We start from the raw sequence: 14,017 nt of genomic DNA on the forward strand, positions 1-14,017 counted from the left end.
ATGAATGGAAGGAAGAGCGGAACTAAAGGAAGATGATGGGCAGGTAAGAGAAGGGGTGAGAGGGTAACCAGAATGAAAAAGGAAGAAGGAAGGAAAGGGCGAATAACTGGAAGCTGAGAAATCAATATTCATACCATCAAACTGGAGGCTATCCAGATGAAATAAGAGTTGTTGCTCCTCCAAACTGAGTTTGGCCTCATCATAGCAGCAAAGGAGGGCAGATAAGTCAGAATCAGAAGGGGAAATCAAATTGACATGAGCGGCCACCAGAAATCCTGCCTTCTGCGGCAGAAAAGAGCAAAGGTGCTCAGTCATTATTGCAACTATCTCCATGTGTCATAATGAATAGCTAAAAAGCGGGTTCTGTACATGGTGAAAGATCAGGCAAGAGAGAAAATCTGTTAGGCTGGGCATAGTTCATCTACCTGCTTCAAGGTAAAGTTCATCACACCAGTTCTGCTCTGGTAAACATAGAGAAAAACTAGATGTGATAATTTATATTATAAAATAGATGAGATTTTATTTATTTATTTACAGGATCATTGGCAAGACCATTTTCAATAAAGTGGTGAGTCATGACTACCTGAGAATAAAGTAGTAAGCCACATCATTTAACTGCCACGGCCCTTATGAAGAAGATACTCCCAGAGTTCAGAGTGGGGGGGGGAGGGGAAGGTTACGCAATTGAGAAGAACTAGCAATAATGTGTGATTTAAACAGGAACATTCAATGTGCAGGAGAAGCTCAGACCAAGGTACTGGACTTCAGAGGTGGTAAGTGCTTTGGGTATATTAAGTCATTTCTGTGATCCGCCTTATGTCACATGTTACATGTAATATGTAGCCTACCAATAAGCAAATAAACTGCAGATACTGGAAATATTAAATAACAAGAAAGAGAATAGTGGAAATAATTAGCAGGTTAGGCAGCATCCATGGAGAGAGAGAGACAGAATGAATGTTTCAGCTCCATGACCTTTTCTAAGTTAGCAAGTCACATCCTTTGTGTAAGAAGGCATTTAGAGTTACTTGAAAATGAGGTTAGCATACTGATGGTAACTGAATATATTTGACCACAAGGTTGTTCATTGTCAATTATTCAATGTCCCTTGCAACTACAACCAATCATGGATTGTCACTTGCAACTACAAACAATCAAAGGAGGATATCACAGAAGCTGAGGTCCATAGTAGGGGTTGGCAGGCTAACATGTAATGCAAGTTGAGAGTTAATAAGCATTTGAGAACTTTCATCTTACTTTCTGAAGAGCAAACGTCAATGTGCAGCATCAAATAGTAGACAAATACCATTAAGATGTGCTGAAGATACGATGTATCTTAAGCCAACTAGCCCAGCATCACTCTGATGCAAAATAAAATGCAAGATTCTCCTAAGTAATAAGCAGAAAGTATCCCTTGTCTGACTCCAACAGAAACCAATTGCATTCAAATGCACAATGTCTGCTTGGTGCAGGTGGATAATAGTATGGTTGCTCTAAATGAATTCTACTGCTGTTTCTGATGTATAATTAGTGTGTTAGAACCAGGTGTGAGTTTCTAATTAAACCGTCACTCTTACTAATTTGGTTGGACTCAGAACTAATTGATTAAAAATCTAACATCGCTATCTCCACAATTTAGTGCCAGATTTGTGTTGCTTTTTCTGATCAATGGTGATTTACAAGATTGTTTTGGGGTGGAGGGTGACAAAGATGTTATTGGTAATTATCAAGAGGAAATGATCACTGCAAGAAAAATGGTGGCGTACAGGTAATGTGTCATTTGAATTTCTAAGCTAATTCTGTAGCAAAGTTTTGTGGCACTGGAGCATGTATTGTTTTCATTGCTCATGGGCACAACTGGTGAAGCTGGATCCTTAGAAAAACAAGGGTTTCTTGTAACAGATGTAACAAATGTCAAAAAAGTGTGAGACCCTCCATGCAGAGTAGAGCAGGTCACACCTGAGTGATCAGAACAGCAGAATCTCACCCAGAGGACTCAAGTGGCATTTTCCTTTTAGTTACCATGGTCCTGAGGTTGTGATTATGATTACAATTTCTAACATGACCACTAATGTAGACTGCAAACAGGAGCCAATGAGAGTGGAGAGATTCTTTGTTGCCCAATAAACCATTGGCCTACCAATTGAAAAATGGTAGGAATAAAATACTGCCTGAGGGTGAAGGCATCCTAGATACGTGGCATTGACAATCAGCATTCATTTTCATGATCACACACACGTCACCAGCTTGTTCATGAAGTGAAAGGTTTTATGGTTCATATGAGCTCCAGATTTACATATTGAACCCAGAAAAATGTCAGTAATTTGTCTACTTGGCCTTTATCCAATCAAATCTATATGTTTGTGTTACCTGGCCTGTCCTGTTATTTGATGATATATCCCAAATTCAGCAGTGTGTTCCAAACTGAGAAGCATGGTAGACTGGTCACCATTGCCTGAAATAACCTGTGGTTTAAACTCAGAGAGCATTCCAGGCACTAATAGTGGGCTGCAGGTGACAGACTCAGACTTTGACAACCTTAGCTTTCAGTTGAAAATTATAACAGCTAGAGGGAAATACATGGTTCCTGGAAGACTCTCCAGATGGCCAAACCTTCTCAGCCAGAGCCCTTCTTCCCCTTTTCATGTCAAGCACATCTATTTCTATTCTCAATCATGCCAGAGGTAGTCAGACCATTATTAAAGTGTACATTTATAGCTTCTTTTCACTGTTATCTTGAACTCCCCACTCACTCACATTACTTCTATCTGCAGTATTGTAATGAAATATTCTCAGATATACTGTATATGACACCATAATACATCTGCAAAGTGGTTGTCAATCCTCTTAAATAGAATAGCCTTGTCCAGGATATTTCAGTGTGTCACCCATAAAAAATTGGCTAGTTGTGATTTAATTTCACAAGGGAATCTGCATGGGAGCAGACAATATCTGGCCAGGTTTCATATGCATTACTCTCAGCCCCAACTTCCTTCCATTTCAACACCAGAAATATACCCTCTTCCTCTTCACTGAGAATTGTATGGTCAAAATTCCAGCAGCCTAGCCCTTTATTCACTGGTTATCATAGTATTTGTGTAGTTATGTAATTATTGATATGCCAGACAATACCTTCAAATTCATCCTTAAAACTCATCTCTTTCACCCATTTCTCTCTTGCTAGTCATTCACCAATTATAGTTCTAATCTCTTTCAGATTAAGGGGCACAGAGTTAAAAAGATATGATGGGCCAGCAACTGCAAAGAACCAGCAACTCAGATGACATCCAAATTTTAAAAATCACGTTGATAAAGATTATTGAGTTGTCAACTCTCTCCACAGGTGTTCCCTGGCTAACATAGGTACTGAGTATTTTCTACCATTATTGTTTTTATTAATCTAATTAAAATATTACAAAATTGACCTCCCATCAGAACTTTATAATTATAGGTTAGTTAACACTGTTTCAATTCAAAAATATTCAGAGGGATCTTGGGTCCGAGTCCATAGAACACTCAAAGTTGACTCTGTCGTTAAGAAGGCATAGGGTGCATTGGCCTTCATCAATCATGGGACTGAGTTTAGGAGCCGAGAAGTAATGTTGCAGCTATATAGGACCCTGGTCAGACCCCACTTGGAGTATTGTGCTCAGTTCTGGTTGCCTCACTGCAGGAAGGATGTGGAAATCATAGAAAGTGTGCAGAGGAGATTTACAAGGATGTTGCCTGGATTGGGGAGCATGCCTTATGAGAATAGGTTGAGTGAACTTGGCTTTTTCTCCTTGGAGTGATGGAAGATGAGAGGTGACCTGATAGAGGTGTATAAGATGATGAGAGGCATTGATCACGTGGATAGTCAGAGGCTTTTTCCCAGGGTTGAAATGGCTAGCACGAGAGTGCACAGTTTTAAGGTGCTTGGAAGTAGGTACAGAGATATCAGGGGTAAGTATTTTTAAGCAGAGAGTGGTGAGTGCGTGGAATGGGCTGCTGGCGATGATGGTAGAGGCGGATACGATAGGGTCCTTTAAGAGACTCCTGGATAGGTACATGAAGCTTAGAAAAATAGAGGGCTCTGGGTACCCCTAGGTAATTTCTCAGGTAAGGACATGTTCAGCACAGCTTTGTGGGCCGAAGGGCCTGTATTATGCTGTAGGTTTTTCTATGTTTCTTTTATGGTAAACCTTTCACCAAACTGAAAGATATTTATTTATCTTGGTTTCATACAAATTTTCATTCACTATTAATATTAACATGCTGTTTAATGGCAATACAATTTCAGCATAAATGAACCACTGCATAAATTCAGATTAATTCTACTTATATTCTTCATTAGCTTCATGGTTTTGACAACTAATAATCCTCTGTTCTTTGATCACTATGCACTGAACTAAAAGCAGATTGCGTGATCAGTAGTGTCAGGGAAAATACCATTAAACACTTTTTTAACAGAATATCTCATGTCTGCTTTTCCAACAATTATATTTACACTAAGTCTTTTCATCAGGAGTAATTTAATATAAATTCATACATTTAACTGGACATTTAAGGGGGGAAATTATAGATTCACACAAACAATCAAGATATTGATATGCATTAATACAATGATTTTCTGCTCACTAGTGTCAGTACAATGCATTTGATATCTCAATACATATTCCTGGTTGATGATATGCCACATTGTAAGGTTAAATATGTGAAATATGCACATTATGCCTTTAAATGTTATAGCAATTTACTTCCTAGCCAATTCCAATTAGAATGCACCAGCATCCATTTTCTAACTCCAGTTACTATTGTAATATTATTTTTATCAAATACTGTGCACTTTTTCAATTGTAATTCTGAGAAAATTTCAAGCAATTGATATTTGATCAACCAGTTCAAAACTATCAGATGAGATTCTTTGACTGTTGCTTTCAACTTACAAAAACATTCTTCATCCACTAAAGAAAATTAATTTAACAATCAAATTTTCTTGGAATACTCATGTAATTGTCTTGTACTTGGGAGACATACCTAATTGTGATGTCTTGATAGAAACTCAGTCTTCTATAAATTTCCACACCTACCACTCTATTCTACATTTTAGGTGAGGTTGCTATGCATTTAACTCTATCTCCAACTCCTTCTGTAGGCTGTTTTATTTACATTTAAGCCAATGTTTATAATTAAGACTTCTGATTACATTTATAGATTAATACCCAGGAACTGCTCACTTAGCATAGTTTCACATTCATTTCAGCTGGGAACCATCTGCAAGTTACCTTATACCAGCACTGCTCGCCTTTGTGTTCCTGCTTATCACCTACTAAGCAGCTGTCTGCTGCAGACTCCCCACCCCCATCTTGCTTTATCCTGTTTTGTCTCTCTGCCTCCACCTATCATCTACTGTCTCCCATCTCTACCCCTCCCTTCCCCTACCTTGTTCAACATTATCCTTTGCTTCTCCTCAGTCCACCAATACCTACACTCTCCTGCCCACTACTCCCTCTCTCTTCTGTATACTGGCTATCTCCCCTCTTCACTCTCAGTCCTGATGCATGATATCAACCTGAAAAAAATCAACTTTCCCTCAGACCTTTACTGTCCACTTCTTCTGCCTTCTTCCTGCAACTTTTCTAATTAGTCCTTATTATTTCACCTTTCTGAGCTTATTACATATTTGCCCGCACTTGCTTTATAGAACATAGAATAGTGCAGCCGAGTACAGGCCCTTTGGCCCACAATGTTGTGCCAACTCTTAAACCCTGTCTCCCATATATCCCCCCCACCTTACATTCCTCCATATACCCGTCTAGTAGTCTCTTTATCTCCAACTCACCCATGTTTCTATTTCTGGTCATTGATTCTTTCTTTGCCTGACTTCCAACTCTGGAAAACCTCAGTTTACTTTTGACTGATTTTATTTATTGTGCTGTGACTATTGGCTGATGTTTAGTATCGGAAAGTCAGATTTACTCAATCTTCACTCAGATATTTATCCAGAGGGAGAGAGCATAGGTAATAGAGCAGAACTATGCACAAAAGGGGTAACTGAAGAAGTACTGTTATGGGACAATTGCTCAATGGGATAAAGGAGATGCAAAGGTGAAACATAGAATACTAGACAGGGTAGCATAGTGGCATAGCCGATAGTTCTGCTGACTTATGGTTCTAGAGACTTGGTTTTCATACTGCCTATGTGGAATTTACACATTTTCTTTGTGTCCATATGGGTTTGTCCTTGCAAGGTGTGCTGGTTGATAGATTAATTGATTATGGAAAATTACCCCAAGTGTAGACCAAAAGTTATAAGAGCAGAATTAAGCCACTCGGCCATAGAGTATGTTTCGGCATTCCATTATGGTTTTTGTATTTTTCCTTTCAAACTCATTTTCCTGCCTTCTTCCCGTAATCTTTGATGCCCTTATTCATCAAATACCAATCAACCTCTGCTTTAAATATACCCAATGACCTGGCTTCCATAACCATCTATGGCAATAAATTCCACAGATTTACCACCCCTTGAATAAAGGAAATCCTCCTCATCTCTATTCTAAAAGGAAATCAATCTATGCTGAGGATGGGCTCTCTGGTCCTACACTCCCCCACAAAAGGCAACATTCTCTCCACATCCACTCCATCTAGGGCTTTCAATATTTGATAAGTTTCAATGAGACAAAGAAAATGAATGGTGGAATTGGTGACCTGGTTGAACAACATAGAGCACATGACAAACACATCCATCTGTCAATTCAAAAAAGAACTAAAGAGGAAAGCAGGACAGATGCAATGAGAGAAAAATATACCAAATATCTTGAGAAACAATATCCATAAATCTACAGCTCACATAAATTCAACTATTTCTGTTTCAACTCAGCTGCTGTTGAAGGAGTGGGTGGAACAAAGCAAGGAATTAAGTAATGTCATTGGCTTGTCTGATAACAGTAAGAGAGCTGAAGTAAAGAATTGTCTTAGAATTTTATGTGCATTAGCAAAGAGATAATATAGGTGATAAAATATGAGTTGGAGTGGGCTATAGATAGTTTCATTGAACAATCTGTGCTATAGTTGAGCAAGGTTTGCCCTAGGATATAAATGTACCAATAACAGATCTGGACCAGCTGAAGATAACATTTGAGGTAGTAAAAACTGATGGAAGCAGGTAAAAAGATTTAAAATAATTAATTTAAATATAAACCTCATGATTCTCAAAGAGCTGAAGGAAAGCAATATGGATGACATGAGGATACATTCAGAAAATAAATTGCTCCACAGAGTCACCTGGTGGTCACAGCCTGCAATTGAGTGTGACGAGAATGTTTTTTGAAATCTTTGTTTCATGATAAAATAAGAGCTAATGTGTGACATCAGTTGCATTACTTTTAGTTAATATTCCTAAGAATAATTTCAGATTTTCAGTATCTATGATCCCAGCAGCTAACTTACTGTTAGTAAAACCAGCATTTATTGCTTATCCTCTTGTGGTTTGCTGACATTAATGGAGAGGTTGTTATCTTGACACCAAGTCACTATGTTCTCTATCTCCTTGCTGTATTCTGCTTGTCATTATTCAAGATCTGGCCCATAACAGTGGTGCCATCTGTAAACTTGCAAATAATGCAAAATTTGATCACACAGTCTTGACTGTATAGGGAGTGAAGTAAGCAGTTGAGGAGTCAGCCTTGTGAGGCACCAGTGTTTTGGGAGGAGGTGTTGTTGCTTGTTTTTGCTGATTGCAGTCTGCTGGTCATGAAGTTAAGGGTCTCATTACAGAGGCGGTTACACAGTCCCAATTTTTAAGAGTCTGGAGATATGTTTGTATTATAACAAACATGGGTTTTCTCCTGATAGCCATTAATTTCAGTTTTACCAGTTTTCCTTGATGTCACAGTTGGCAAATGGTGGCTCACTGTCATCTGACCTTTGGCCCATGATCGGACAAGCTGTGCACGATGTAGTCAGAAGTATGATAGTCCTGGCTAGATGGATGGTATGGTGGTGCAGCAGCTGGTGTTGCTGCCTCTCAACACCAGGCACTTAGGCTCAATCCTGAGCTCTGGTATTGATGAGGTGTTTGTGTGTTCTCTGTCTGTCTTCCTAGAAGTGTGGTTTGATTTTCTCCACTCTGAGCAATGTGCTATTAGGTTAACTGTCTACTTAATGTTGGAAAATGGCAAACAGAATCCAAGGGGAATTGATGGGAATTACAGTAAATAGATTACTGGGAAATGACAGAGGGAATGAAATTGATGGGATTTTTCTGTAAGGAATCTGACATAAACTCAATCAGATGATATGCTTTAATAAGTAAGAAAAACTTCCAACTGATCCATTGATTTTTGAATCACTTACATTCTCTATTTCACAATTTTTAACATGTAGTCCTGTGTCGAAGCTTCAGTAGCTTGGCACTTTACTTTTAGATATGTCTGGCACTATTCTTCACATATACTCTGAAATCTGTGACCCATGGCAGCAGGAGTAAGAGAATGCTATTACTAAGTTTAGCTCCAAGTAGCAAATCATCCTCATAAGAAACATACTGCTAATCCTTTCATCATTGCTGGGTCTGCGTTCTGGAACTTCCTAATCAAATTGTAGCTAACCTAAACCAGAATGATTGCAGTGGTCAAGAAGGCAGCTCATGATCACTTGTTCAAGGGAATAATGTTGTTCTTCTTCTTTTCCATGCCTTGTGATGCATTGGGCAGCATTTTTGCCTTTTCAGTAGCATTTGACTGTTTTTTATGAGGCCAAGTTGCTAACTCAATGATCAACCCAGCACGGATGGAAAGTGTGTAAGGAGCCAGCCGGATTTGAACCCAGTACCACTCACCTCGAAGTCGGTGCTGTTGTCATTGCACCACCGGCCGGCTCTGAAGGGAATAAAGGAGGATAATAAATGTTGCCCTTAACATTCTGCCATGAAAAATTGTATTGTGGAAGAAAAACATCCTCAGTGAACTTTGTTTGATCATGGTTTGATTGTTAGGGTAGTACAATGTTACAGAGAATGATGAAATATATTTCAGCTGCTCTCAATGATCCACTGTGCTTAGTTTTAGGCGCTAGATCTGTAGAGTCCAGTGAAAGAAATTAGAGAATTAAAAATTAACTGATGAGCAGTGAGACAGGATTTGATATTGTAAAATGATAAAAATATGTGACAAGAGAAGTAAGGTAATTTTTAATAGACTAAGAGATAGGGTGAAGAATGATGAAGCAGAAAGGCCTCAGAAGGGTTTAATTGGGGGAATATAGAATAGAGGATACATTTCATATATCTGATTGTAGCAAAATGTACTTTACAGGAGACTTTAAAGAACACATTCACCATTATAGTGAAGCTCTCTCCATAAGACTACAACATAATTAAAGGAGTTAAGTTAATAAAAGGAGTTAATAAAAACACGATTTGACGTTTAATCCCCAAATTCCCTAATCCACTATATAATTAAGTTTCAACATTCTAAAAGTTTTGCACAGTATTAACATGCTATACAATATAAAAGAAAGGAAATGCTAAAAAGAAAGCATTTCCAACTCAGTTTTGTTCACCTGGTAATCACATTAATAAAATATGTAAACTAAAAATATTGAAAGACAGTAATTGCAAATTGCAAAAATAGCAGATAAATTAAAGTGCCAATATTGAGAAAACATAATTGGAATAAAGATTTTAGAAGTTTCCTTTCTGATGAAATATACCTGAGACTTTTTGGAAAGCCGATTATTTTCAATGGACAAATTCAAGCTGATCGTTTCTCTGCATTTCCATGTTACGAAAATGATTTGACTCGAATTCTGGTATAATGTACTACAACAGAATATTACACTGTGTAGTACATTTGGTAGTTAGAAAAAGTCTCATGAACACTAATTGGAAAGTAGTGGTGAGGGAGTACAGAAGTTAAAATGGCACATCTTAAGCAAAAACGTTCTCTGGCCACAAGCTGAGCAGTAAGTTCTGTATGAAATAACTGAAAGAGGGATCAACTGATAAATAAGCTCTTTTGATAATATTGAAAGACTTGTATTTATATGTTCACAACCTATGGATTTCTTGAAGTGCTTTATCCAGAAAAAAATCTGCTCTCTTTTATAATCCCAGAAAAGAAAAGAGAATAAATTTCCTTTATTGAACAGGCAGTTGGTCCTCTAAGCTCCTTCATTAATGTCAGTAGGAAATCACAAAAAACAACAACATCATATCTACTGCCCACACAATCATAGCTTCAATGCGGAGAGAAAAAAAACAGATCATATTCGAATTACAAGTCTTAAGGTAATGAAACTGCTGAGATATTTTTAATCACTTACAGCCTCAATTTTGCAGCTCATGGGTAGCATTACCACCTCAGAGCAATAGGAGAGCACTCCTAGGAAAACCAGAACTTTGCAGTTCAGCACTGGACGCTGATGTCCCTGATCAAACTAAACCTTGATGCTGCCACACTCAGTAAACTCCTTTCTAACTGGTCCAAACAACCAACTCTATCAACTCACTGACTGACCATTTTCCAAATTCTTCCTCAATGTCCCACTGCCACTCTAATCGCCATCTTCAATCAACTGAAACTCACCACATACTCCACACTTTTCAACCCAATGATCCATAAGGCCCCCTAATATGACCGATCAGCTACTTCTATAATCTACACCATATGTTTTCTATCATATGGCACTTACCAAGTCTCACTCATTCACCCATTCTCTCCCTTTACCCAAGTTACTTAGCTGATGACCAATGACTCCACCACACAATTTACTCAAGCACATGATCTGAATTAACTTTTGTCTATCCTGGACCACTTATGAGATCACTGATCCTGAATGACCTGAACTTGTCAGCTCTTTCTTTCCCTTGAGCACCTATAGCAGCAGATATTCTTCCGTGAAAGAAATGAAGTTTTCAGCAGTGGGCTGGTGTCAGAAACTCATTAAGATTCTACTGCAATGATACCTTAACATACTTATCATAAGCCACTGAACTCAAATAGAAAGCTCCACAAGCAATATTTTTATACATTTATTTTCCATGATTTAGCCATCATTGGTAAGGAAAAGGGTGTGGTAAACAGCCTATCTGAACTGCTGCAATTCATATGCTGAAGGTATTCCAATGGTATTGATGGTGAGAGTTCCAGAATTAAGACACAGAGACAATGAAATAAAGATGGGCTCAGCAGAATCTGCAGTCTCTTTTGTGTTCAGACAACAAAATAAACATCATATATTTACAAGTGAGGACAGTGTGGAAATCAGATAAGAACTTTCAAGTGCTAGTCTATCCATGATTCTACTGCCTTTGATGGTAAAGATGCCATATTTAGAAAGTACTTTTGGAATAGCCAACGTGAGTATTTGATTTGGTAGATAATAATAAATTGTAGTCACTAGATGCTGGTGATTGATGGAATGAATGCCTAAGTGGTGAATATCTGGCTGCTTTGTCCTGGATGGCATTGAACTTCTTGAAAATCACATTCAGGTGGAGAGCATTCCATCACATTTTGATTTGTACCATTGGAGATGCTGAAAAGGCTTTGATGTGTCAGGAAGTGTGTCAATCTTCACAGGATGTCCAGCCTCTGATATGGTCCCATTGCTACAGTGTTTATGTGGGTGATCCAAATAAGATTCTGAACTATGGTGACCTCCAGGAAACTGATGATGGGATACTTTGCAATGCAGTGCCATTAAGGGTGCCGACCACCCCCCCCCCCACTCAAGAATTTGAATGGTGTGAGGATTTGATCGTGCGCTGTTCAAAGCAAATGGTTTGACTCCTATTTGAGGTGTTCAGAATCAGATCAGATTCTGAATCTGAACATATTTTCCACCCTGTCCTTGGCATTCAAATACTCAGCAATGATCCAATGATCATGTTGGTTGTTTTTTAAGAGACTCTTCCTGTAGTATTATAAAATACTTTCTACTGAGCTGAACCAGTGGTCAAGGTTTTGCTTTCACCACACTGTTCCAGAAAATAATTCTTCTGTAGTGTAAATAATGCAGTGAATGCTAAATATTTAACCATGAACTCTAACCTTAAACTTTGGATTCAAATGTAAGTATGCTACGAGGTGCTAACTTCCAACATTCAATTGTATTGCTTTGCGCTGTATCTCTCGGCAGATGACCCTGTGTTATAACCACTGTGGTAATGGAAATTCACCTTTATAGAATTCACAAATCACTACCTAAAATTTGAGATACAGAATAAAATTCTCTCTTATGGAATTTATGGGGAAAAAGTTACTAAAATTAACATTTTTTTCAAACTGCACTTCTCCATATATGCACAGATTTTGTTGCTTTGGCATAAAGAAAACTGCCCTATGCACCACTTCTCAGGACCACAATCAACCCATCATTAAGAGGTCACCTGCATATGGCTTGTTGGCTATGCTACTGGACTCTAAAATATCCATTGAAAAGGATCATTCGACTCAAGAGATTACTCAAGATATTTCATGCATATGTAAAACACAACTGAAGAGCTCAGAGTAGAAAGATTCAAGGTGGAAAGTCCTATATTGTCACTATGACACGCTAGATGATGTATTTTAGTGACATTAATTGAGACAAGTATTGGCCAGGGAATTTCTTTAAATATTATCATGGTTTAGCAACCACCTCATAGGAAAGACAGGACTTGGGTTAACATCTAATCAGAGAGTGCAACCCTTCCTCATTCAAAGGAGTTCAAACTCAATTTTTGGAATAGAAGTTTTAGAATCAAATGCAGCAATGCTACATCTAAGAAATGACTGACACTTCTGTGTAAGACAGAGAAGACGTTTATGCAAGCTAACTATTTTTCAAACAATGCTAGATGCCTAGCTTTTCCAAACTTGTTTACAGGCCAGAGTTCACAGAGAAACTAATCTTTACCTTGACTACAATTTTTTTATGATTATGCTCATATTACTTTTCAGAGAAAAAATAAATGCAATAATATGCTGTTACAATCATTTAGTCAGAGGATTTAGAGATTTTTAGAAATGCCATGCAAATTTTGTGACTTAATACCCGCACTGAATAACTATATAAAATGAATTATTAATGTTATTTCCATGGGTACAAGTACATCAATAACAGCTCAATAAATACATAGAAAAAACTATACATTTTCCCTCAAGAAGTCTGTCAAATTTATATTTTGGCATATTATTAATGATATTTTTCCACTCGGCTGGTGGCACAGTGATAACAGCGCCAGACTCCAGAATGGAGGTTCCCAGGTTCGAATCCAGTCAAGCCGTTCCCAAGTACGCTTTCCATCCGTGCTGGGTTGAATGTTGAGATCACAACTCGCCCTCATAAAATAAAGAAAAATACTGCAAAATGTGTGAGGAGTGGCGCACCAAACAGTCTTTCGTTCTGCGCCTTGTAAGGCATGAAAATGCCCGACGCTGGGCTCTCAGGCCTGAGTTGACGTCATTGTCATTTATAGAAAAAAGGACCATATGCATTTTCATATATTACAGAAAATAAAACAAATTCAAAGCCATTTTCTTGCCAATTTTGTAAATTGATTTATACATGGATTTTTTTTTTAACAATGCTGTGTATTTCTGTATATGATTCATTAAGGCATGAAGTATTAATTGGGAGAAAATCTAACGTCACAATATTTCTCTGTATGTTTATTTACAAACTTTATAAATAAAAATGTATTTCTAGACAATACAACAGCTTACCTGTGGTTTCTTTCTGAGTATTGGTAGTAGTAATGGAGGAAAGCTGCATGGAACACCTGATATTGATGGATCTACAAGATCTTTGGTGACATCCTTTTTGCGAGATATAAAGTGACTCCGCGGTCTGGTGTGTTGTAATATATACTCCATTTCACTTGGGTACTGCCTGTATGGAGAGTTGTAAATACCTGGAATCTAAGTAGAAAGGTAACACTTATTAACTGAATGATATGAAGCATGAAGCAAGATATTAAATATCAATAATAATTTTGTTTAATTTTTTGTTATATGATTTACATGCATTTTTGATACATTCAATTCATTCAATT

The 14,017-nt window shown here is 37.8% G+C and overlaps 1 protein-coding gene across 2 annotated transcripts in view; it reads right to left on the reverse strand.

Annotated features, from left to right (window-relative positions):
- Window positions 1-14,017, reverse strand: part of spata17 (spermatogenesis associated 17) — a 264,787-nt gene that overhangs the window by 184,946 nt on the left and 65,824 nt on the right. For both annotated transcript variants that reach the window (XM_059985846.1, XM_059985845.1), the window contains exon 7: window positions 13,689-13,883. In XM_059985846.1, the coding sequence (XP_059841829.1) occupies window positions 13,689-13,883 (195 nt within the window). The remainder of the gene's footprint in view (window positions 1-13,688; window positions 13,884-14,017) is intronic.

Source organism: Hypanus sabinus, chromosome 12 (assembly GCF_030144855.1).
Source record: "Hypanus sabinus isolate sHypSab1 chromosome 12, sHypSab1.hap1, whole genome shotgun sequence".
Taxonomy (NCBI): Eukaryota; Metazoa; Chordata; class Chondrichthyes; order Myliobatiformes; family Dasyatidae; genus Hypanus; species Hypanus sabinus.